We start from the raw sequence: 24,745 nt of genomic DNA, 5'->3' as shown, positions 1-24,745 counted from the left end.
GCCCGGGAGTAGCCCATTTCTTCCGTGCAGGTAAATCTCGAGGTTTCCGCTCCCCTCGCCGCCACGCTCGCGTCCTCGTTCTCTGCCCCCGTCCCGCTCCGTTCTTCCCTGGTCCACCACCACCCCCCCCCCCCGCCCCCCGTCAACCCCGCCCTCGAAGCGTCTATCCCGATCGAATCTACGAGCGTAAGGCTCTAGGCCTAGGCCAGCATCCGCTTTCGTGCCGATCACCGATCCCTCCAAGATGGTAGCTGACGATCGGCCGGTCTTAACGCGACGCGACGTCCCCAGGATTGTGAAATCGAGACGGCCCGAAATCCGTAGCCTGGAAGCCAACGGGAATCCCGTGAAAACAAAGAAGTCGATCTCGCTGCTCGCCCGCCGGTCGCCCGGTCCGTTCCCATCGATGAAACGTCGCCGCCATCGGCCGACGTTTTTCCGCCGCTGTGCGCGCGGACTCGCCCCGGCCGGCCTCCCGTCGACCTTATCTTCCGGAACACGATTAATACGAATCGCTAACGACCCGGAGGATCGAACGTGACGGCCGACGGCGGGGGAGGAGGGAGGGGGGGCGGCGGGGGGGACGGCGGGGACAGGCGAGAGACACGAGGAGCCGGCGAAGGAGAACGCGAACGGGAACGAGGAGATCGAGGAGGATCGAAGCGTCAACAGGTTGGCCCGGAAAGTGGCACCCTCGAGAGTCGATCGAGGGTTCGCACAACTCCCTCGAGGAGGCTCGAGCCCGGCTTATACGTCCAGCCGGAGTTGTTTAAGCGGTTGTACAAATAGAATACAAAGCGCCGTGCAAACAACGGCTAAAAGGTTTGAGTTGTAACGCGCTCGAACGCTCTTCACGCGGGTAAACAGTTATCGGGACTGTCGCGATCCGGGGCCTTCGTCTTTGCCTCCGGACCGCGGTCCCCGCCCCCCGCCGCCCCTTGCTCGCCACGCCGAAGTATTTCGCTCCGGCGGCTACCAACGAATCCCTGTTAACCTATCCTCCGTCGTCCCGTGGAAATATTTCTCGAAACGCGGCTTCGTTCCTGTGAAAACGCCTCGCGAACAGGACGCGCGCCCGCGCGCCTGTTCGAATCGGAGGGAGCCGATGATCGAGCAGAACGAGGCCGCGTAAATGGAGAAACGGGCTGGGCCGTGCGAGGGGCAGGGAGGACAGGTATCGGCGAGGATCGAAAATGAGCCGGGCCCGTGGCAAAACGCACGTCCGTGTTCCATTATCGCCTAATTGGATGAAGATGCACATCCTTTTGTCCCTGGCAAGGGGGCCACGAGCTCCGAGTCTTAGCCGCTTACAGGTGATTTCGCCTCGTCTTTAGTGGGCATTAGCCGATCCGGGTAGGTAACGACGAGTCGCGTTTAATTGTTTTGCTCGGGGAGATAATTGGGGAGAGGCAGTGCCGCCTGCCGATTGCCCGTTAAGATGACTTAAGCATTCGCGGCGTTTAAGTGCTCCATTGTTGCACGACATCTTTGAAGAGAGAGACGGCGGAGGCGGACGCAGACGCAGAGGCAGAGGCGGACGCGGAGGCGGAGGCCAAGGCGCCCCTTAAGTAAGAGTTAATCGCTACCAAGCCCACCCTCTCCGGCCCTGTCCTTCGTTAAGGCCTTCCGCTCGACCTCTCCCTCCGCCGTCGTCCATCGGCTCCGCGTTTCTGTCCTGACGCGTCGTTCGCTCGTGGGATCGGTATGGAGACTCCTCTCTCTGCTTTCTCACGAATTCCGCGCGCTCCTTTCGGCGGGCCGTCCTCGTCCTCCCTCGCCCGCCGCGTCGGCCGTCTTTCTTCGCCTGCCGGAAATTTCGAGCCGCGAAAACGCCGTGCGGCGCGTACACCCCGAACACGTGCGTCTGGCTGGGTTACCGGACTCTATCGCCGCCCTACGACGGAGCCCGCCGGCGTGACCGATCGATTCGAGATCGACGGCGCGCCACCGGACAAATCGGAGAAGCGAAATGTTGTGACAGAATCTCGGAACCGGGCCGGCTCGATTCGGACTCGGTGATCCGCGCGCGGGCGGACCGTGAGATCGGTTCGAGTATGGTTCGATACGCGTCGATTCCCCGCAACGTACAACAGTCGGACGCCGCGTGGAAACACGTCGGGCATGTCGCCATCCATCATCCGACGGTTCGATCCCACGATCGTCTTTCCTCGCCTGGACCTTGCCCCGGCGGGCTTGCTCGCGCGGATCGGTACAAGTAAAACACTCGAACTCCCGCGAATCCATTACGCTTCGGGGACCGCGTCCAATCGCGCGCTCCGTTGCCCGATCGAGAGTCGTCGACGCGAGACGGGGTGGAGTTGTGTCTCTCGTCCGGTGTTTACGTTGTTGCGCGAGCCATTATTTGGTAACGGCGATCCGGAGGATAAAACGTCCGCGGCAAATTGGTACGTTACGCATTGCCGCAGGAGTAGGTTTCACCGTTAAAAAGATTAGACGAGGACCGTCATAGTTTTTATTGCATCCTCGGCCCTCCGTGAAAGGAGATATAGAAGCGAGCCCTTCCGCCATGAATGTCTTCGATTTGCCTAAGCAAACGGAAGGGCCATAAACGCGTGCTTGGCCCGTACGACCCGACATTAGCATCGCTATCGAGGAACCATCGGCCTGTGTGATTGCTTAATCCTGCGTGGCGCGGCCGGGCGCTCGTCCTGGGAAAGAAATACGGGCTTTCCGAGTTGCTCGCCTCTCTTTCCCACTCTCGTCGTTTCTTATCCCCTTCCCTGTTGTATTCTCCTTCACTCTTTGCTCTCGTTACCACAAAAATTCATCCACGACCGTCGCGGCCCTCTCATCGGTTCGCTAAGATCTCCTCTACAACCTCGCCTCCATCCGACGCGCGACTGCAACGGTTCGTCGCGTCGCGTTCCCTGTCATTACCGGGTTTATGGATTTTCAGAGTACACCGAGGGAAATCGTTAAAGTTATTTTCGGCATTCCGTGGCGTCGATTGCTAGTGGAATTTGAAGAGGACCACCTCCACCTTCCTGTAAATATTTGCCAGCAACGTGGCCGGAAAAACCGCGCGGATGTTCTCTCGGTGACGCTCCTCCGTGCCGCGCTCCCGAGTGCAACGCAAATATCGGGCTCTCGGGGAACAGGGGAAAAGTCGATTTTTCGGCTTCGGGCGGACTCGAGAGTTCACGCTGATATCCCCGTTGTTCCGTAACCGTGCCGGAATCGGACGTTCGTAGACGGCCGGCAGACAGCGCGGCGCGCGTATTGAAATCGCCCGGAATGTCAAACAATGGAACGCTACACTTTTAACGATCGGCCCGCGCGGTACGGCACTTTGCCCGTTCCACGCAGGTGTCCAAGGTAAAGCGTACAGATACGCGCGCGTATCCGATAATATTTGATTTGAACGAAAGGAAAGGAGGCGCGCCTGGTTTGTTCCTGCTTGGCCTCAAACACCGTGCTCTCCACGGCCCTTGCACCTCTTCCTCGCCGGCTTATCTTAATTCCCAAACAAAGGAAACGTCAGGAGGATAGACCTCTCTTATCTGATCCCCTTGTCGCGTCTTTGCCGATGTCCTCGGCCACCCACGATTCGCTTCCGTGTTATTCTTTCGACATTACCTCGTCACCATCTGTTACGGATTTCGACTACCGCTTCCTCGAAACAACGGGTCTCCTAAACTGTGTCGAAGATCGCTCGATGTACACCGCTACTCTAATTTTCCTTCGTTCGTTAGGAGCGTTTGATACTTTTCTCGATTTTGATTCCCTTGTTCGGCGTAGTCTGGTATGAACAGACTTGTTAATGTTCCTTTTGAACTTTTTAGATACCTTGTCTCTCGGCGATGAATATAATTCTTTTGAAATTTTTTCAATGTTCGAAATTCTTCGAAAGGAGAGTTGATACTCTATCTTTGGGAAGGCAATTTCAAATTCAAATTTGAGTGATGTAATGTTTGCATATAACCGTTTCGTGTAATCACAAATGGTTCTTGACGTTTTGGGTATAATGGAGTAAAATTGGTACAAATTATGCGCTTAGTGGAATCTGCTTTTTAAGCTGGTGGCGCCATCGGTGGCAAACCCTCCAAACTGGTAGACGAGTGTCACGAATTTAAGGTTTGTACAGACTGTGCGTACAATGTATTCTTCTGTCTACTGTTCTGAAATATCGACACTGTCAAAAATGCCAATGTGTCGGTAACAACGGTTTCTACTTGTAGATAAAGTCAGTTTCTGTTTGTTATTTGAAATCGTTTAACTGTACATTTTAATGTACTTATAATAATAATATATACTTATAATAATATTTTTTTAGTTTCAGTTAGAAACAAGCCGTCATAGAAGTTGGTCGATAAAATATTTCAATTTTGTCGAATTAGATTTGTACGAAATTGAGGCTGGTAACGAAAGCGTTCAGGTTTATAAGATAATTTATTATTGTAAAATACGATAAATGTTCTACCTATTACGGATATTAACTTTGTTTATATTTAAATACACACTGGTAGGTGGCGCCGCAAACGCACGTGGTCAAGTTTGTTATTGCGTATTATAAAATGGACATTTTTTACTTCTCATTATAAATATCACAAAGAACAATTATTAATATATAATATGAGTTGAATATAATTTTATGAACGATATAATATCTGTAAAATATATATTTCATAAGAATTTATATGGTGTTTCTCTCTTTTTCAAATAACTCTTGAATCGTCAAAGTGAAAATGGTAACGGATTTGACTATTTATGTTAATATCGGCAACTCAGAGGAGGTATACAAACCTAACCTTACGTGTGCTTGAATCAACTGAGATCAGGCAAAGGTAAAAATAGGCGTTACTGGAAGAAATGACGTTTTAGTTAATAGTTAAATAAAACTTCAGAGAAACATCTCGAAAAATGGAACACAGAGAAAATACTCAAGGTAATACAATTCCAGGGGAAAGTATAACTTCTAAAGCATTTGTATTTTCTGCACCTAATGTACTTAGTCTGCCTAATACTATTAATTCCGAAGTGAATACAGAAGCGACAGATACGTCAATCATTAAGAAAAATGTTTTTACTTTCGCTACACCAACGTCGGTGCCGCAGATGAACTTTCAAGATGCATCCATTCATCAGACAGGAACTTTTGAAAAACAGTATAAACCTAAAATATCTAGACACTCTTTTAAGCCAGCTGTTAATGTATTTGCTCAAGCTCTTAAGGATACTGCAATGTTCGAACAGTTAAGGAAGAATGCTAGAACACAAGCTGTTAAAAGTAATCCAGAAAATTCAATAACATGTACCAATGTACCTCACACTTTACTTACAAAAACAACAGCGAAAGAGTATTTTATGATGTTTGGAAACCTTATAAAGATAACTATTCGTCCTAAGAAGCAAATAATTATTGTCACGTATGCTACCAAGGAAGAAGCAACAGTTGCATTTAATGAAAGTGGGGAATATTGTGGTAAAAAATTTAATGTAGAATGGACTAAATTGTGTGTATTACCAAAATCACCAACAAAACGAAAAGATATGCAGAAGAATATTGTTACAAATTTTTTGAAATCATCTGATGATGATATTAAATCTGAATTAGATGCTATGATGAATCTGGAATATAATATGCATGATCCTTATGATGAAACTTCACTTAAGAAGAAGAAAATACAAAAGTCCAAAGGTACATCAAAGTCAACAACAAAGGTAGAAAAAACATCTGCTAAATCTGAGAAACATAAAACTGATAGTCAAATATCAGATCTGTTACCCAATGCTAGCATTGAAGAATTACAACACATTGTTCGTCAACCAGCATATAGTTCAGAAGATAAGTATAAAGTGTTAGAAGCAAGAGATAGACTTATGAGAATGAAGCAAATTAAATCGCACACATTAGCAGCTGCTAAAGCAATGGTTGGAGTATGTCCTGATATGTGTCCTGAAAAAGAACGTCTAATGCGTGAATCCAAACGACAGCTAGCATTATATGAACAAGTTGAAAGCAATGAGTACAAAATAAATCACGCGATAGCAGTGAAACAATATTCAAGATCTTCAGCTGATCAGGAAGAACCAATGGCACATGATCTAAGACCCGTGAAATCTTTAAAAATGACTATGAGTTACTTACTTCATGAAATAGCATGTCTCTGTGACCAACAAGGCACAAATTTAGGAGAATGGTATCATTTTTTATGGGATAGAACGAGAGGAATTAGAAAAGATATAACACAGCAAGAATTATGTTGCATAGATAGTGTTGAGTTAGTTGAACAATGTGCTAGATTTCATATTGTTTGTTCTGAAAGACTTTGTGCAGAAGAACCGTCTGTTTTTGATAAGAAAATAAACTCTGATAATTTAACAAAATGTTTACAAACATTGAAATATATGTATCACGATTTAAGGGTTAAAGGAATAAATTGCAGAAACGAACCTGAATTTCGTGCATATATTATCCTATTGAATTTGAACAATAGCAATTTCATGTGGGATTTACAAAGACTGCCAAAAAGTGTACAAAGATCAGCAGAAGTTCAATTTGCACTGGAGGTATATTCTGCTTTAGAATCAAATAATTATTATAAATTCTTTAAACTTGTTCATAAAACTACATACTTAAATGCTTGTATCTTACTTAGGTACTTTAATCAAGTAAGATTAAGAGCATTATCAGTAATGGTAAAAGCTTATTGCAGAACTACATCAACAGCTTACCCATTGTATGAATTAATAGATATTTTAGGCTTTGAGAATGAGTGTGAAGCTATTTACTTCTGTGAACAAGTAGGATTAAATGTTTCAAAGGATGAGTTGCATGTACTATTAAACCGACAGAATTTCTCTATGCCTGTATTAAATATGAAGCAAAACAGAGCTTGTAATGTAATTGAATCTAAGAGAATTATGGAACGATTATCTATTGGAGAATGTATAGCAGGAGGAAAAATGCCAGAAAAAAATTATAAATTTCATAAACCACACAACAGTTTTGATTCAAAAGGTTATTTAATGCCGAACTCTATTAATGCGGAAGATCAACATAAAAATGATGTTTGTAATCCAAATGACCTGTATGAGTATCCAGATGATGGTATAGAATACAGTCACTTTCATTCAATTTCTGAACAAAATCAAAGTAAAAATGAAACTGTCGACACTACTGAATGTAAAAATCTATTTACTACAACTGCAAGCTTTCATTATAATATAAGTACCACACCTCAAAAGCCCAGTACAAATGTATTTTCGGTCTTTAAACCTCAAACTCAAATCACTGAATCTCAAGAAAATGTAAACTTAGCATCAACATTAAAAACAGAGAAACAGAAGAATGCTAACATATTTAACTTTTTACCAAAACAAGAAGGTACTGTGCCAGAAGCAAGTAAAAACAGCGAAGCTTCTACTTTTAGTAGCACATTGTCTACATCAACAACTTCAAAATCTTCTAATGTATTTTCAAAAACATTGGATCCACCACCGTATAACAGTGCAGCTGTACCATTTACAGCAGCTACAAATAAAAGTATATTTTCAGGAGTTACACAAGGAAATGTATTCATGAGAAATGTTGCTTCTTCTACAATGTTCCCAAATACATATCCAAGTATGCAAATTGCTTCAAAACTATCAAATGACTCTGCAGTAACTTCAAGTGACACTAAATTGAAAGATGTACAGAGTTTTCTTACTCATCCAAATCAAGTAAATGAAAAAACGAAAGCTAAAGATATAAAGATGAAAGAAGAAATTTCTGTAAACAAGATTGAACAAATTGAAAAAACAGCAACACAAATTTTAAACGATATCGAGGGCGAAGTTGTAGAAACTCATTGCTCTGATCTTATAAAAGAGGAAATTAATAGAATGAATATTTATAATACATTGAGTGAAGATATCAAAAATGAAATGTTAACTGAAGTTACTCATGAAATATGTAATAGTATTCTACAAGAAGAAATTAATGATACACAAAAATTACATGCATTGTTAATAAAAATGAAAAATAGAATAGTTAAAAAATACTTCAATGTATGGAAGTTGAATGCCTTGAAAAAAAGACAACGAGAATCACTGGACAGTACACCAGTATGGTTGCAGAAGTATTCTAGTGATCAATGTGCAAAGTTATTATATTCTGAGAACCAGAATCTAGTTATTGAAAATATGTGTAAAAGGCATGAACATGAACCAAAAATTACCAAATCTTACATTGATTCTTTAGCTCCAGTTGAAGTTATAATCTTTATGGGTATTAAAGAAAATTTGAAATCTTTGGAAATAAATATGCTTTCCAATTATTATTGGAAATTAATTATTTCTTGGCCAGACTTGCACGATAAACCAATTTTATGGCATCATAAAAAAATAATGAATCAATATCTTTGTCCTGAAGATTATACTAGAAATCCAATTATGAAGACATATCAGTCAAATCCACTTGAAACTTTATATACTTGCATTCGACATTTTGAAGGCCTGATTAGTGACTACCATTTAGTGGGTTCAGATGGTCTCCTTTTCATAACAGGTACCTCTGAAGACACAAATTTTGTTATAAAACGTTTAACAAAAACTATATTATCAAGAGATAGGCTTATGCCCATACCTCTGGTATTTATTGTTTTGGGTGATGAAAATTCACACCATGTACAAGATGCAGAAGTTGTTTCTACCTTAGAAAAACTATTAGATGCTAGATATTTATCAATATATACTATTATGCGTGAAAAGGATTTAAATGAAGAAACAGTTTTAAATCTAACACAAAGTGCATTACTATGGCTGACCATAAATAAGCCACATCAAAACCCATTGGAAATGGATTACTTGGAAAATATTATTGACATTTGTTTAACAGAAGAATTATGGTTGAGGTAATTACCAACATATTTTTTTATTTGCTTAGATTTTTTATATTTCTTACTATCTCATTTATCATTTGTAATATCTTGTTATCTTTACAGAATAATGGATGGCTCATCCTATAATGAAAAACTATCATGTGCACTGAAGGAGCCTAAATTCATAATTGATTTATATAATGAAGCTGTTACTCATCTAACGGATATAATATTGGATCCAGAATCTTATATGTATACAAAGTTTGCTCCAGAGTTTAAAAAATTCGTTAAAAACGAGTACATGATGCCATGCAGCTATGAACACTTTGACGACACCTGGAAAAAAGATGATTATAAAGCAAGAATAGAAAATACGGTGCTTAATTTTAAATTACCTCAATGGAAGTGAGTACTACTATAAATTTTCCATTCTCGGTTAAGTATAAACGAATATAATTAAATTTCTTCGTGTATAAATATTATTTTAGGTACAGTTGGCCATTGGATGATTACATCATGTTTCATCAAAGTATAACAAATTATTGTAAAGAAGCATTATTCAATGCCGATAACAACGAAGTATCCAGCGGTTTATTAAGCAACTTATTTTTTACATCTGACATTTTGACCATGTCAAACTTTATTGATGTTTTATTATATATTATTAAAAGAAAGATAAATTTTATTGATAAAGATTTGAAAGTGGTTTACAACAAGAATCATATAAAACACTTTCGAACTTTACCATGGTGGTTCAAATCTAATATATTAAACGAATATAAGATTGTATCAAAAAAATTTACCATACAAGAAAATGATAAGGAGAATGAGGAAATGAATGATACAAGTGAACCAATGACAAAAAAACAAAAATTATATAAAGATAAAAAAAATGATTCCGAACTTGATCCATTAACAGAATTTTGCAAAAATAGTCAGAACCAAGTAATGGAGATACATTGCATTTCGAAGAAAGTAGAAGATTCTTTAAGGATTCATCAAGAGGAAAGTCTTCTATTTGAAGAAAAACTAAAAAATGCTTTATTTAGTGAAATTGAATTTACTTAACATGTAAATACCATTTTATTTTCGGTTTTTGAAATAATTTCATTGCTATAAGGACTACTGTATTTTACAGTATTTGGTACAAAGTAAGGTATACAATTTAAGTATTAGATTGATGAACATTGTAATATAAAGAGTGTGAGTTATAAGACTTCTCTGTTTAAGATGTACAGAATAGAATATTTATTATAATATCATGGACGTATGTATGAGTTGTTTAAAGTATATGAATGATACGACATTTTGTACATAAAATTTTCATTGTAAATGTTATTGTTGGAATATGCTGAGACATGAAATAAACTTCTGTATTATTTTATTTAATTCATTTCCCACATTACATTTCATTTAATCATAAGAAATACTTGCGTTATAAATTTTAATGTGATTGAAAAAAACATTAAGAAGTTTTCCTTTAATTAAAAATTCATTAAAAATTCACCCGTAATAATTCCTTTAACCGCCCGATTGGAAATAAGCCTTTACGTTTGTGACGACCTCTGGTAGCAAGCTAGCTTACGAAAGCCTTTAAATTTTAACGGAAATTTTTAAATGTCGTGTGTTGAGTTCATTGGAACAGTTAAGTTTTCACGAAAGAATTTCATTATTTTGAATGACAAACTGCATTAGTTTTGCAGTATATTATACATTAATGACCAGATTTATTTTTTAAAAAGTTAATGTATCTTTTAAATAAGCTAGAATATTACTACAAGAATTATTTGAATTGAAAATTTTCATCCTGTTTGTGTTCACTGTCTAGTATAAACTGTTATTTTATTTTCAATACAGTACACTAGTATTAGCATCTGAATATCATATATTTTGATAATGTCACATTTAAAATATATGAAAGAAATAAACAATTTAACTCGAATGGATGAAAATATTAAAGGACCACTTCCCCGATGGCAAAAGAAATGTTTGGAAACATCAAATTCAAGGTATTAATTTAATATTAGACTACTTTCATTTTGTATAAGATTAGAATCGTTACAAAGTGTTCAAATAATTTTATTTTTTTGCTATGCAGTGTTAATCTTAGTGTTAATTCCTCTCGAAAAGTTACAAGTGGATCATTTGCAAGTACTACTACCGGAAAGACTCCAACAAAAAAAAGTGATAACAGAACTAAAAAGACTCCTTCTAAAGGTTCCAAGAAATCGCCAAGTATGGCTATATATTTTATTATTTATGATATTATTTAGTTAGAATAAATCATTTATAGATGGAAATATTACATAAATAAAATTGAATTAGGTCGGACCTCATCTACCCCTGCTAAAACTCCCAATGGTGGTGACAGATTTATTCCTTCAAGATCAACTACCAATTTCGATCTTGGACATTATAAGGTTTTCAACTTTTAATATATTTCAATAATTTTGCACATTCTTATTTAAGTACTAAATGTCAAACTTTGCAAACTATAGCTTCAGCAAGCAAATGCAGAGAAGGATGATGAAAAGCTAGACAATTCAAGTCCTTCTAAGAGAGAAATGCAACGTCTTATTGGTGAAAATTTACATGGTGGTGATATTAATAATATGAGAGTTTTGTCTTATCAAAACAAAGCACCTGCTCCTCCAGAAGGATATCAGAATCCATTACGAGTTGTGTATAGTCAAAGTAAAACACCAGCAAGTGTGAAAGCATCTACAAGATACATTCCACAAACTCCTGATAGAATATTAGATGCACCGGAAATTGTTGATGACTATTGTAAGAAGTTTTTAATTTATTTAAAGTTGATATTTCTCAGTTCAAATTCTTCAAACTAGCATCATAACTTGCACAAAAAAATTTGTATTATTTTTAAAAAATTTAATTATGAAAATTTTAATAAGTGCTCTACGTGTGTTTTAGATCTGAACCTGATTGATTGGTCAGAAAATAATATCTTAGCTGTAGCATTAGGCTCTAATGTATATTTATGGAATGCTGCAACTGGAACTATAGAACAGTTATTTGAATTAGAGGGAAATGATTATATTTGTTCCGTTGCATGGATTCAAGAAGGTCCATATTTAGCTGTGGGTACTACAGTTGGAAATACAGAACTATGGGATTGCAGTCAAACAAAAAGAGTACGTGTAATGAATGGCCATGCAGCTAGAGTAGGTTCTCTTTCTTGGAATTCACATATTTTGACGAGTGGATGCAGGTATAAAACATTTTATTGGAATTGAATAATATATTTTTATATACTAACAAAATCGATTTCGTACTGATTCTAGTCACATTTCATTTTATTTTTAGAGCAGGACAAATAGTGCACCACGATGTTAGACAAAGAGACCATTTAATATCAACCATAAATGCACATGCTCAAGAAATATGTGGTTTGAAGTGGTCACCAGATGGAAAATATTTAGCGAGTGGCGGTAATGATAATATGCTTCAAATATGGTCATCAGTTTCTGGACAACATCATACACATAGTCAACCAATTTATTCGTTAAATCAACATCAAGCTGCTGTGAAAGCCTTGGCATGGTGTCCATGGCAAAATAATATTCTTGCAAGTGGAGGTGGTACAGCTGATAGAACAATTCGATTTTGGAATTGTAATACAGGTAAATTGCAACAAAATAACATTTACACAAGAAAACAGTGACTTAATTTGAAAATCTTCCTTGAAACAACAGGTGCATGTTTAAATACAGTAGATACCAAATCACAAGTTTGTTCTCTTCTCTGGTCCACAACATATAAGGAAATTGTATCTGGTCATGGATATGCACAGAATCAATTGACAATTTGGAAGTACCCAGGAATGACAAAGGTTGCAGAACTTACAGGACATTCTAGTCGCGTTTTACATTTAGCAATGTCTCCTGATGGCACTACAGTTCTTAGCGCCGGAGCTGATGAAACTTTACGTTTGTGGAAATGTTTCCAACCGGATCCACACAAGAAGAAAGAAACTAACGAAATTAAATCAGTACCTTCTAAACTTAAACAATCTATTCGATAATGTTATGCTAATAGGAGAAATAAACTTTTATATTTATTTTTTATACGTATTGAAACATAATTGCTAATCGACATTTCAACAATGAGGATTTATAATGGAATTCCCTTTCATTTATCATTTGTCAATGTATTTTAAGTAAATTTATGACACTTGGTGCCTGGAAGTATCGAGTTATTTTTATAAGCGTGATTAAATTCAATACCATTTGGACAAAATCAATTGTAATTACAAATAAAATTATCCATAAAATTCTTAAGTAGAAATTATATTTTTATTATATTTGCATAAAGTATATTATAAGACTATATATTTTAATTAAAATAAAGTGATACTTATTACTTAATCAGCTGCCCAGATTTTAAATCTATTGTTTCTTGTTTCATAATTTAATCTTACATATCAAAGTGAAAGGTACTTTGTAGTCCCCACCCTTCCTACCAGGTATTCAAGGCTGCAGGTAATAATTTCTTGACCCAACCTGTCCTTAGAAGGGCAAAACGAAATAAGTGTTTAGAACATAACAAATATAACAACAATTTAAGGAAAGGTTAAAAGTACCTTAATAAGTCCATTGCATTATAAAATTGTAGAGCAAAAAAAGTTTTATAATATACAGTATGGATAATACAAGTTGCAAAAACATGTCAATAAAGTCACAATGTAAATATAATGATCAAATTTGTACTGCAGAGGATACAGCAAATGATAATGAACATGACTGGTGGGCAAGTGATAGTGGATCATGCACTGGATCATATTATTCAGATACGGATAGGTACATCAAATTTTTTTAATATTGCGTAAGTTTTCAATGAAATATATGTTTGTAAAAAGATCTAATGTATTTTACATTTATCACAGTTCTGCAGCAGAATGGGAATCTGAAATTAGTCATACTGGAGAATTATTTTACATAGAATCTGCAGCAGAAAGTATAGCTGATGGTCAATCATTGTATAATGAAACAGAACATGATTGTCAACCAGAATTAACAAGACGTCGTAGTACCAGAGCTGGGAAGCTTATGAGGCTCATAAGACGAAAAGAAAGCAAAAGATGGAGCATGAGAAACAAGAAAAATTATTCCAACGCTACATCTAATAATCTAATGAATTCTGGAAAAGAAGGAAGTACAACTAAGGAAGTAACATTCAGGGATTTTCAAGTAAATATGCTTTTATCGTTGTGAAAGTACTCTTAGAAACAATATGTATTTAATATGAAAGCATATAAATGTTTTAGGCTGGTGAAATTCGGGAAGTTACATTATGGGTTGATCCAGATAGAAGGCATAAGTTAGGAAGACGAGCAACATTATGCGAGGCATATTTTGGAATTACACCAGGTGTATTCTCTGATAAAACACGGGTTATGGTGGCTGGATTTATCCCAGATGGAGAAGCAATGAAAAATAAGAATATTAAAATTGGTGACTGGCTGAGAAGTATAAATTCAACCAATGTTACATATCAAAATTTAGATCACATATTATCGGAAGTAACTGTTGCAACAAATGTAAGACTAAAGATGACAACATTGAAAGATAAAAAAAGTGTATATTGTAATTAACTTTAATTTTTATTTAGATAACATTGGAGCTACAAAGAGTTGCAGGTATCGATGTGACAGAAAAATTGCCTGGATTAAACAGTCCTAAGGTAATTACAATATTATCTAATATACACATAGTTGATAATTTTGACAAATGAAAATTGTTTATTATATTTCATCATTAGCAATCTGTATTGGTACAAAAACTAATGAACAAAGAAGAAAGTAAAGACCTAATGGAATCAATATTAAACTATCCACTTGGTGTTCTATACCTACATACAACAGAAATTTCTGAAATGGGATCAGAATTGCAAGGCGTGCTTTATACATTTCCCCGATCAGAAAATAAAAATGCTCAATCTATTTTGTGCACAGCAAGAGGAGCTTTTATAACTCTTAATCATTTATTACCAGGAATAACAGGATTACAACCTACTAGGTATTATTTATTAATTATACCAGTAGTTGACATCATTTTCCATAACAACAAAATCGCCTTTTATAATACAACTGTTATAGTACCACTATACAGGTAGCAAATGAAGAAGTTCATATTGTATATGTGCCCCGAAATGAAGAACTACTCTTAATAGCATTACCAAAAAAATGGTAACCAGGCATTATTTATCACTCATTAGATAATAATGAACTATAAAACAAATATATTTTTTTTATTTAACTTCTAATATTCTTAGTTGCAGTCTTGAAGAAGCTGTCAGCTTAACACTTGATATAGTCAGAACACTGGAATTTGTATACCAGTCGTTAGCAAACTGTTTTACACCTCTTGAAAATCATTTTTCTTTAGATCATTTTTTTATTTTACTCTTTGAACAATTACTAGATCTAAAAAATTATGCAAATAACATAGGATTACCTGATTGTTCTATGAAAATTCATAATGATATTGAAAGTATGGAAAATTACAAACTTAGAAGCACTTTTTCAGTTGCAAATTTTATTGAATTATCAAGAGATGCACAAATTCAAATTGATGCTGCTTTAAGTGAAATGGAAGCTATGGATTATAGGGATTGGGTAGGTATACACTACAAAGTAAGAAAAGAAAACAAATAACATAAATTTTATGTTTTTAGAATGAAGATCCCATGGACTGCCAACGGCTATACACAATTTTAGGTAGCTGCATCTATCATAAACATTATCTTCTTGGTTCTCATTTAACGCATAGCGATTTGATCGAAGTTGACGCTTACCTTCGACATAATTGCCTTTTAAATTTGGTAACAAGTGAACCTGTAAATAATCTTGTTATTTGGAAAAAAGTTTATCCTTCATCGTGTAATCGTGGAAATTTAGATAACAGTAAAAACATTCAACCATTAGTTCCTAATGGAAAATGGTTTTTACTTGTTGTTGGATATGGACATGACTTATTAGCAGTTCTTTTAGAGTCTGGCGGATGTACTGCAAAGTAATGACGTTATAATTTAGCATTACTCGACAATTTATTCTTACTAAATTACTAATGTTTTTATGAATGCAGATGCAATGAATCGAATGGGCCAGATGTATTCTATGTGGAAGAAGCTCAAGAAACTCTAAAACATATACAAAAAATAGGAGTGACAACATTAGCAGCCAAATGGATTGCATCTAACACAAGACCAGAAGTAATACCTAATGAGGATCATGCATCTGCAAAACCATCATCTAGTATCACAGAAAACTTTTTAGGTCTTATAAAATCAACTGATGTGCAAAGTTCACCCACGAAATCACCCCTTGCTTTAACTTCTGGTAAAAAAGCTCAAGAAATACCGTCTATTTTAAAGAAACGTTGTACAGAAGAGAGTCCAATGGTTTTAGGATCTGGTAAATAGAAATGTTAATAATCATCATGACTTACTGTAAATAATAATACATTCAAACTCTTTACAGTGTATTCTTTACATACATCAGAGGATTCATTAAGTCAAGGGACAGGTGGAATTAGTGAAATAAGTGACGAAGCCGTTCCTATATTAGGAAGGCGAGCAACGAGAGAAAAAATTTCAAGTGGGTCAAAATATTCTGATGACAGCGACTCTGACATTGACATATATAAGGTAAATAATAATTTATTCCATACAGCATTTATTTCACGAATAAAATATTTTTTACAAAATATATTATTACAGAATGACTGTCGAATGTTAAGTATGGATATATCGAATATACGAGAAAATCTGTTAAACCAAGCTGAATACTTAACACCGAAAATATTGACCACAGGCGAAAAAAATTATTTGTACCACTATGTACATTTAGATATGACTGAAGGTATTCTTTTATCATCAAAACCATTAGAAAGTCCAGAAAAGGATCATACGATTATAGTTAATTTTAATAAATGTGTTCATATCATACATAGACTTTTGCATAATACAGTAAGATTTAAAAAAATGTTAAATTCAGATATGGATAAAACCGTAATTAATAAGAGCTTAATTGCTGTTAAAGAACACGGCGTGCTATTTGAATGGGATAACGTTTCTTATTGGGTTGTTGGACGTCTCTATACAACTCCTCATACAAAGGAGTTATATGTATGTTACCAAGATTCAGCACCACAAAATTTAATTGAAATAGCATTCAAATTGCATTCATTGCACACATTACATTAAATCTGTTTATATTGCACATAAAATCATTGATTTTATTTATCATACATATATAATTTACATACTTTAAAAAATCTTTCTTTGGAAACATACATTCATAGCATATAACTTCCTTTTTAAATATTATGTTAGTAAATTATTTATATTTCTCATATACAAGTTTATATAAAATGGCATTTTTACTTACAGTATAATATCTTACTCATGCTTATAATTTACATCTTGTTATATTTTTAATGTGCAATGTACCACCAGAATACAACATCTAAAAGCTCTCTTTGATTTTAATGATGTAAGATAAGACATAATTTGAGTATTTTTGAAAATGTAATAATCATATATTCAAATTCTGGTGGAACATACTATTTAGGACAATGAACAATATTTAAACATTAAAAATCAAAAACAAATATAGAATTAAATAACTGTTCACTTATAACTTTGTTAATACCTAGAAATATTTTTTTACTGTATGAATGCAGCATAATTCATATTTTTAATAAACTTTTTGATAAAATTTTGATTTAATTTCTGAATACATGTACTATGATATATTACTTTCTTTATCATCAGAACATAGTACAACAGGAATTTTCACTTGTATACTAGCACCAGCCATTTTACTTCCATAGTGTCCTGCCCAAAATGATCGATCTACACCTTCATGATAAAAGCAAATTATCCTAAGCCCAGTTCCATAGTTTGTGAATTCATGTGTTACCTATTTAAAAGAGGACTCAATGAATTTTATACCATAACATTTTTGTAATAAAATTACATGATCAATAGAAAATCCATACATATATGTTCACATTATTGTATATTATTATTTATACACATACATGATGCCACTGATTTTGTTTTTCTCCTTCAATTGTATCAGTAAATCGAAAAGAATCTAAGGGTTCATAATTCCGAGTCAGTAATGTGGCTCCACATTCATATAAAGCTGGACAATCCCATCTACAACTATACCATTCGCTTACCTATTAAAAGAGATATCAAACTATTCAATGAATTTTTATATGTAAACACTATTATATAGATTTTAATAATTCCAATTGTACAGTACCACTATCGGGGGTTGTAATTCATCCAAAACATATGGTGTGAAACCTTCTTCTTCCAGATCAATCGTTTGTGCTTTCATACATTTTCTATAGGAAGTAGCAAAACAAAATTTCTTTCCTTCAAATACAGGTTCATTGCTTGGTAAGAGTGGAACACCCAGTGGAGGATTTTCCACTGTCCATCGATCACCACCTTCCTCTAAAATCTTCCAATGCTTTTTTATTCCATGTTCTCCAGAATTATTTTTTATCAAATTCCTTTCAAAAGGTTTCTTTTTACATATTAAATAATATACGTGCCAAGGTACATTTTTAGTAAATAAAACTGATCGGCCAACTGAAAATGCAGCCCTTTTGCGCCAAACGTAACTTTGAATTAAAATTTGCCAACGTTTACAAACTAATTGACAATTTAACAGAGATTTATAATCAACGTAAAGGAAAATATATGATAGTAATTCTCCAGGAAGATACTTGTCGGCAAGGACTAATCCATTGTCACTTTCTTCATCGAATTCTATACGTTCACCCATTGTACTGTCATGAAATTGACCCATTTTTGTTTGTGACAAGTCACAATACGAAACGTAAATCAACAATCGATGATCGGTTAAAAATTGATATTCTTATGCCTAAAAATATTTTTTCTCCTTTCACACATCTAAAACAAAATGCTCTTTAAGTTTGGCAGTATTATTATGAATTACATGATAGATGCACTGATTAAATGTTAGATATTTGTTTTTCTAAAGATGAGTCAACTGTGTAACCTATTACGTATATGATCATAACTACGTAGAGGCATTCGTCATGTTTTATTTATTACGATGTTTCAACGAAAGTAATATGTGGAATTTACTTTAATATTTTCTAATATATAAAAAATTAATAATTTGTAAAATATTTATAAAAAAAATTTCAAGTTAAGTAGTTACAACTGCACACCGTCAGGTTTCACGAATTGTGACAATATACGTAGATATTTATAATCGCGTTAACGGTACTTTCACAGGTACTACATTCCTAACTCAAAATTCCGTATCACAGATTTCTAACATAAATACGCAAATTTCAGTCATGGGAAATATTTAAAAAGAAAAATATCAGGTATTGTAGGATAAGTAATAAAGTGGTGGAGGTATCACATTAGATCAAACGTCCATTTATTTCCCTTAGAACAATATATATTTATTGTTAATGTGTAAAACATTCAGATGAAAATATTTATAGGAAATAGGTACGTGGTTTTCTAACACTGAAGAGTGGCATACGATTCCTGTGGTGAATACGTTTTGGTAGTGGAAACCTGATTTTAGAATCATGAAATTGTTTAACTTGTGGTCTCCTGCAGTTGGCAGCTTTTACCACTTCTACTTTAATGATTTGGATTGAATGTGCACGAGCTCGATGACGTGCTCCCATATCTCTGTAACATTGTGTTACAGCACCACTGACAGAAAGATCTCTATATTCTCTGTACATATTGTGAGTTCCAGATCTTGAGTCATATCTTAACCAGATTCCAAAATTCTTGATTTTCATAGGCGTCTTCTCTGAAATCTAATCATTACCAAATTAAAGTTTATTATAATGTTATTATTCTTCAAACAATTTAGCTTATAGTATTTCATTTATTTTTTACCTTTTTAAGAGACACAATTTCTCCAGTAGACTTCTTGAACTTTTTGAGTTGACGAAGGAAATACCAAAATCTAGACTTCGCAACAATAGCATCAGGAGCAAATATTCTCATTTTATACAAAGGTGTGGTTTTCTCTTTTTCAGTCGGCAATTTGCGACCGATCACTTCGAACTCCTTCAACTGTAAAAAGAAAATAGTTATTAATCAAAGTAGTCACGTGTGTATACAAATAATTAACTTTGACATCTGAAAAATTGTTAATATCCTTCATTGCGATAAAGTATATTGTTCATCTAAGTAGAATAAAACAGTCATCTACGACGATATCTATTTTGTTCCAAATACAAATTTAATAAAGTATAATAAACTTTGAAGCTTTTGAATACAATCTGAACATGTGTCGGTGATTATGCTGTTATAGGTTATGTTCATGTTAACGCACAGTATCCTTTTATTTCAATTATTCTAAGTAAGTTTTTATGATATGCGAGGGTATGACGACATAAAAAATCTCCTTAACAAGATTTCTTTATAATTTTTCCAGTAATATTTATAATATTTACTTACTTCACCCTTAGCTTTCATTATGTCGTGCTTACTATATCACGATAAACCGGAAAAAGAGGTCGCTCGAGTTCGTGCTAGACGGAAATGCAACCATTTAATTTTTGAACATACTAGAAGTTTAAATATCTTACATGTATGTTTTATTATATAAATGATGCAACGAGAAAAAAGAATGTTATCAAGCAACAAATGTTGTCAGTAATTTATCTTGTTCTATTTATTTACTACCTAAATTTAGGATACAAACGTAAATTTAAGAAATACCGTTTACAATTGTTGTCCAACTTTTATTGAGCATAATTGTAGTTACAATTCTATAGAGTGTCGTAACTTAATGTTGAGATAATGCAGGCTTTTATATACGCTCGTACAGTTCTTGTAAATTATATATAATATTCGTCATGTATAGATCGAAATGTGTTGCTATTACAAGGACATTTTGCGTCCTTCAATAGATATATCCACAGCCCTTCTCGGTCCTTTCATCCTTTTATTATCTATGTAGTTTTTCATATGCCTTTCAAATCTATTCATTTGTTTCTTGGAGCTCTGTTAAATTATTACAGTAATTGTTGTGAGTTACATTATACGTATGTAACTGATAAACAAATATACTTACCCTGCTAATATCAACATCAGACTTCCAGTCCGGTCTTACAACGTAATCTTTATTTGAAGGTCTAGGAACTCTGGCTCTTCCAACCCATCCAGGATCTCCAGGTCTTAAAGGTCTAATACGATAAAATTCATTAACATTTTAATAATGTCCCATGATTTACTGGTATAAAAGTCTATCCAATTCATACTTGGCATCTCCTTTTAGAGCTTTATTTATATCTTGCGACTTCTGAGAAGATCCTCCATCTTCAGTTTTCCTTCTTTTTTGAGGTGTTTGTTCTAAATCCCTTTGCATTCTCTCCTCTTTCGATAAAGCTTTGAAGTCGGCCGACAGATTAAATATAGGGCGAGCCCATTCATTAATTAATTTACCAGCGCGTTCTTTGTTTTCTTTAGTTTCTTTCGGATGTTTATAAAGATACATAACAGCTTTGCCAATGCCTGACTGTTTCAAGGAAGACTGATCTATTCTTGGAAACTGAAATATCAATGCACACAGTATACACATATGCAATATTGTTTTATGATTACTAAATGAAAATTTTATATTCAGAAACTTACTTCCCACAAAAGCTTCAAAAGACTATCACGAATTTTTAAAGAAGGTAAAGATCGATCAGGCATCGGGGCTAACCAATCAGTTAAAACTGTTAATACATTATGTTCTAAAAACGCCAATTGTAGGTCATGCTTTTTTAGCTGTGACAGGACTTTCGGCAACATAGCTATTTTGTTAGTGGCAGGTTTATTTTGTTGATTTAATTTTCTGTCTTCTTCCGATGCAGTTCTCATATCGGATAAAAGCTGTGCTATAATATCATCGTTATCATTAATTATATCAATATCTTTTCTTTTTCGTCTTCGTGATTGTTCTTCTTTTTTACGGGCCAACATACGATCGAAATCCGACAAAGCATCGTCCCTAGAAAATAAACATATTTTGTCACCGTTCGTTGGCATAAATTTTGTGCAACACGAAGATTGCTCGTTTCGATTGACAGTCTGTCGTTATGACGTTCATTTTCCCCTAAAGAACTATTACTTACAGATATCTGCTACTCCTGATAAGCGTACATTAAAGATAAATATGGATTAGCGCTACCATAATTTAACTTTGCGTAATCTTTTAAATATTCTGTATTTTTTGATAAAACTTCAGTAACTTACATTCCTCCATCTGCGATTACACCATCATCGGAATCTTCATTTTCCTGCTGTTCAATGTTTACAGTATCTTCGATTTCTTTATTCCCTGCTTCTTGTTCTTCCTCTTCCTGTTCATCTTCACCCTTCTTTTTCTCTGCTGCTTCATCGTTGCCTTCGTTTTCAGAATCAGACAAACCATGCTTCGATTTTTTTATTGCCTTAACTCCGTCATCCTCCTCTTCGGAATCTGAGAGAACTCTGTTCCTCTTTTTAACAGCACCTTCAGAATCCTCACTGCGACTTCTTGATCTTCTAGATTTCGATATCGAACGTGACCTCGACCTCGATCGGGAAGAGTGCCTAGACCCAGCTGCCGATCCCGATCGCGATCGCGAACGCGAACGGGATTTCGAACGCGATCGCGATTTTGAACGGGATCTTGACTTTGACCGTGAACCTGATCGAGATCTTGAACGGGACTTCGATTTCGATTTCGAACGAGATCTTGATTTGGATCTTGATCTTGACTTTGATCGCGATCCCGAACGCGATCTGGAACGCGAAGCTTTCGAGCTAGAACGAGATCTAGATCTTGACTTTGATGACTTCGAGCTGGACCTCGATCGAGAACGAGAACTTTTCCTTGAACCAGGGGACTGTGATCCTTTCCGTGATCCCGAGACCGATCTTGATTTTGATCTTGATTTTGATCTTGAAATCGACTTTCTTGAACCCGACCTGGACCGTGATCTAGATCCTTGTCTTGAACCCGACGGTGTCCTCGACTTTGATCGCGACGGTACCTTAGGCTCCGCGGATGGTGATCTAGACAAAGTCCCTGCTCGAGAAGCTGTAGGTGGAGTTTTTCTTGATGCTGAGCCAGATCTAGACCGCGATCTTGATTTATGTTTTCCATCTTCGTAAGTCGCAGGTGATTTCGAGTGGGAACTTTTTGGAGAATCGGGTGCATCCTTCCTTAAATTATCTACCGAAGGAGATTTCGATCGTGAACGGGATCGGGACGTTTTGACGCGAGATGGAGATGGTGATGGAGACCGCGACGGAGAACGCGAACCCTTTTTGTCGACGGAAGGAGATCGAGACCTACTGTGGGATTTCCGATGAGGACTTTCTGAATGGGAACGAGATCGAGCTGGAGAAGATTCTCGCGAGCCTGATTGAGAACGAGATCTGGCAGCCGCTTTTGGTGAACCAAAAGGGGACCGAGAATGTGATCGGGAGCGTGATTTTGAACGAACAGAAGGCGAAGGAGATCTAGACGGTGGGTTACTCCGTTTAGCGGAAGTCGATCTGGATCTGGATCGTGAATTCTGCCGTGATGGTGGATTAGAACTTTTCCTAGACTCCGCGGCCGACGAACTCCTTGATCTCGATCGTGATTTCGCTGAACGTACTGAACGCGGTGATTGCGATTCACTTTGTACAATTTTTCCATCTTGTTCGGGTGAAGGAGACTTGGAAGGCGACTTGGATGGCGATTTGGATGGCGATTTGGATGGCGATTTCGAAGTGCTTCTCCTGCCCCCAGATTTTGAACTGGATCTAGACGATCTCTGATTTTTAACGGAAGCGGGTGATGCAGATCGATTTCGAGATGGTGATCGCGAAGGCGATCTAGAGTATGATTTTCTAGAGTTAGCATTGGAATGAACGGAAGCTGGTGATCGTGGTTGTACAGGCGAAGATTGATTGGATCTGAAACGAAAGATGTTAGAAATTATATTGTAGTAGGAGCTGTATTATCTACGTGTTTAGATAAACATGATTTTTTACCTGGGTGAACGACTGGTAGAGTTTGACTTAGATCTACTTCTACTGGATCTATGAGAATCTATCGAACGACTTCTAGACTTCTCATGCTCTTCTTCCGATTCGCTTCTTTCTTCTAAAAACAAAATAATATTACATTACAACGATCTAATATTCTCACAATGTTTTTTAAATGTATTCTACAAATACAAAAAGGAATGTCAACAATTGAATAACACACACGCACACATGCAAATGTATTTAAGTATATATATGTATATATTCTTGGCGTACAGTACTTGTAATTTTTATTAAGTAGCTTGGAAGAAGTATAATAAGATTTACCTTCAAGATCCATTGTATTTATATACAAATATACACCTTGTCACTAAGTATTATGAATTATTTTTTCTCTAAAATAACAAGACTTAATGATTCTTTCTTAAGGGCCCGCTAAATTTTTAAATAACTTCTTATTATTAACAACAGTTCAGGTTCCAAAAACATGCTCAAGAAAATGTATTTACGTTAAAATAGCACGAGAAATGAAGAAAATTCACGAAAAATACCCGTGATTGGCCATTTCGATTTTGACCTGCAACTTTGTCAGGTTAGACGTTTAGTATCAACCAATCGCTATAATTCATTAATTAAATGGAGCCTGTTTCACAAGTATTTACGATTCGCAAATGTGCAGCTCTCGAATTTGTTCAGAAAAATATTTCGTTGCAATTATTTTTGTAACATTAAACGGTCACATAATGTTAAAAACAGACGTCCGTCCAAAATCATTGAATATCAGATGGACGAGCGCAATTATTAAACAAAGAAAAACTCATAAAACTTACAAGAAATTTGGAAAACGAAAAATAGTTTCGCTTTCTATT

The 24,745-nt window shown here is 36.0% G+C and overlaps 6 protein-coding genes across 11 annotated transcripts; 3 read left to right on the top strand and 3 right to left on the bottom strand.

The window, feature by feature from the left end:
* The first annotated feature begins 4,439 nt into the window (after positions 1-4,439).
* On the top strand, positions 4,440-10,209 carry xmas (RRM_XMAS2 and SAC3_GANP domain-containing protein xmas). Its single transcript, XM_031992620.2, has 3 exons — positions 4,440-8,858; positions 8,949-9,230; positions 9,314-10,209. The coding sequence occupies exons 1-3, from the start codon at positions 4,882-4,884 to the stop codon at positions 9,891-9,893; spliced, it is 4,839 nt and encodes a 1,612-aa protein (XP_031848480.1). The 5' UTR covers positions 4,440-4,881; the 3' UTR covers positions 9,894-10,209.
* Positions 10,210-10,390: 181 nt separating this feature from the next.
* fzy (cell division cycle 20 protein fzy) lies at positions 10,391-12,867 on the top strand. The gene is made up of 7 exons (XM_031992615.2): positions 10,391-10,834; positions 10,924-11,060; positions 11,151-11,245; positions 11,324-11,612; positions 11,757-12,054; positions 12,150-12,466; positions 12,539-12,867. The coding sequence occupies exons 1-7, from the start codon at positions 10,722-10,724 to the stop codon at positions 12,865-12,867; spliced, it is 1,578 nt and encodes a 525-aa protein (XP_031848475.1). The 5' UTR covers positions 10,391-10,721.
* Positions 12,868-13,291: 424 nt separating this feature from the next.
* On the top strand, positions 13,292-17,316 carry in (inturned planar cell polarity protein). Of its 4 annotated transcripts, none has more exons than XM_031992611.2 (11): positions 13,292-13,642; positions 13,729-14,032; positions 14,110-14,382; positions 14,454-14,525; positions 14,604-14,860; positions 14,941-15,030; positions 15,123-15,459; positions 15,519-15,856; positions 15,929-16,257; positions 16,324-16,490; positions 16,563-17,316. In XM_031992611.2, the coding sequence occupies exons 1-11, from the start codon at positions 13,485-13,487 to the stop codon at positions 17,046-17,048; spliced, it is 2,811 nt and encodes a 936-aa protein (XP_031848471.1). In that variant the 5' UTR covers positions 13,292-13,484; the 3' UTR covers positions 17,049-17,316. The 4 variants fall into 4 exon arrangements, with proteins under 4 accessions (XP_031848471.1, XP_031848470.1, XP_076220953.1 ...); XM_031992610.2 differs by having other exon boundaries at positions 13,293-13,642; positions 15,117-15,459; XM_076364838.1 differs by lacking the exon at positions 14,941-15,030 and having other exon boundaries at positions 13,293-13,642.
* Positions 17,054-19,128, bottom strand: LOC116433947 (F-box only protein 44). 2 transcript variants are annotated; one of them, XM_031992616.2, is made up of 3 exons: positions 18,118-19,127; positions 17,888-18,031; positions 17,054-17,766 (listed from the first exon to the last, which is right to left on the bottom strand). In XM_031992616.2, the coding sequence occupies exons 1-3, from the start codon at positions 18,670-18,672 to the stop codon at positions 17,590-17,592; spliced, it is 876 nt and encodes a 291-aa protein (XP_031848476.1). In that variant the 5' UTR covers positions 18,673-19,127; the 3' UTR covers positions 17,054-17,589. The 2 variants fall into 2 exon arrangements, with proteins under 2 accessions (XP_031848476.1, XP_076220957.1); XM_076364842.1 differs by having other exon boundaries at positions 17,626-17,766; positions 17,846-18,031; positions 18,118-19,128.
* Positions 19,129-19,261: 133 nt separating this feature from the next.
* On the bottom strand, positions 19,262-20,404 carry RpL18A (ribosomal protein L18A). Its single transcript, XM_031992617.2, has 3 exons — positions 20,325-20,404; positions 19,758-19,937; positions 19,262-19,675 (listed from the first exon to the last, which is right to left on the bottom strand). Exons 1-3 carry the CDS (start codon positions 20,340-20,342, stop codon positions 19,340-19,342), a joined length of 534 nt encoding a protein of 177 aa, XP_031848477.1. The 5' UTR covers positions 20,343-20,404; the 3' UTR covers positions 19,262-19,339.
* A 181-nt stretch (positions 20,405-20,585) lies between these two features.
* Positions 20,586-24,700, bottom strand: LOC116433944 (uncharacterized). Of its 2 annotated transcripts, XM_031992613.2 has the most exons (8): positions 24,204-24,700; positions 23,883-23,994; positions 22,110-23,804; positions 21,989-22,003; positions 21,504-21,864; positions 21,131-21,420; positions 20,944-21,055; positions 20,586-20,873 (listed from the first exon to the last, which is right to left on the bottom strand). In XM_031992613.2, the coding sequence occupies exons 1-8, from the start codon at positions 24,214-24,216 to the stop codon at positions 20,751-20,753; spliced, it is 2,721 nt and encodes a 906-aa protein (XP_031848473.1). In that variant the 5' UTR covers positions 24,217-24,700; the 3' UTR covers positions 20,586-20,750. The 2 variants fall into 2 exon arrangements, with proteins under 2 accessions (XP_031848473.1, XP_031848474.1); XM_031992614.2 differs by lacking the exon at positions 21,989-22,003.
* Positions 24,701-24,745: the final 45 nt, after the last annotated feature.

The sequence above is a fragment of the Nomia melanderi genome, chromosome 2 (assembly GCF_051020985.1).
Source record: "Nomia melanderi isolate GNS246 chromosome 2, iyNomMela1, whole genome shotgun sequence".
Classification (NCBI taxonomy): Eukaryota; Metazoa; Arthropoda; class Insecta; order Hymenoptera; family Halictidae; genus Nomia; species Nomia melanderi.
The sequence above is the reverse complement of the archived record's forward strand: the minus strand, read 5'-3'. Positions and strand labels throughout refer to the sequence as shown.

Bases quoted from the DNA above. Each gene is read 5' to 3' on its own strand.
- LOC116433947 (XM_031992616.2), bottom strand. From the start codon at position 18,672: ATGGGTCAATTTCATGACAGTACAATGGGTGAACGTATAGAATTCGAT. The intron at 18,032-18,117 runs GTACTGTACAAT...CTCTTTTAATAG, and splicing joins AATTACAACCCCCGATAGTG to GTAAGCGAATGGTATAGTTG. The intron at 17,767-17,887 runs GTATGTGTATAA...TCTTTTAAATAG, and splicing joins AACAAAATCAGTGGCATCAT to GTAACACATGAATTCACAAA.
- RpL18A (XM_031992617.2), bottom strand. The intron at 19,676-19,757 runs GTAAAAAATAAA...GGTAATGATTAG, and splicing joins AAATTGTGTCTCTTAAAAAG to ATTTCAGAGAAGACGCCTAT.
- xmas (XM_031992620.2), top strand. From the start codon at position 4,882: ATGGAACACAGAGAAAATACTCAAGGTAATACAATTCCAGGGGAAAGT. The intron at 8,859-8,948 runs GTAATTACCAAC...TTATCTTTACAG, and splicing joins ACAGAAGAATTATGGTTGAG to AATAATGGATGGCTCATCCT. The intron at 9,231-9,313 runs GTGAGTACTACT...ATATTATTTTAG, and splicing joins TTTAAATTACCTCAATGGAA to GTACAGTTGGCCATTGGATG.
- fzy (XM_031992615.2), top strand. From the start codon at position 10,722: ATGTCACATTTAAAATATATGAAAGAAATAAACAATTTAACTCGAATG. The intron at 11,613-11,756 runs GTAAGAAGTTTT...CGTGTGTTTTAG, and splicing joins GGAAATTGTTGATGACTATT to ATCTGAACCTGATTGATTGG. The intron at 12,467-12,538 runs GTAAATTGCAAC...TTGAAACAACAG, and splicing joins ATTTTGGAATTGTAATACAG to GTGCATGTTTAAATACAGTA.
- in (XM_031992610.2), top strand. From the start codon at position 13,485: ATGGATAATACAAGTTGCAAAAACATGTCAATAAAGTCACAATGTAAA. The intron at 13,643-13,728 runs GTACATCAAATT...CATTTATCACAG, and splicing joins TATTATTCAGATACGGATAG to TTCTGCAGCAGAATGGGAAT. The intron at 14,383-14,453 runs GTAAGACTAAAG...ATTTTTATTTAG, and splicing joins AAGTAACTGTTGCAACAAAT to ATAACATTGGAGCTACAAAG.
- LOC116433944 (XM_031992613.2), bottom strand. The intron at 23,805-23,882 runs GTAAAAAATCAT...CTTTCGTTTCAG, and splicing joins TCTACCAGTCGTTCACCCAG to ATCCAATCAATCTTCGCCTG. The intron at 20,874-20,943 runs GTAAGTATATTT...ATAATTTAACAG, and splicing joins CTGATGTTGATATTAGCAGG to AGCTCCAAGAAACAAATGAA.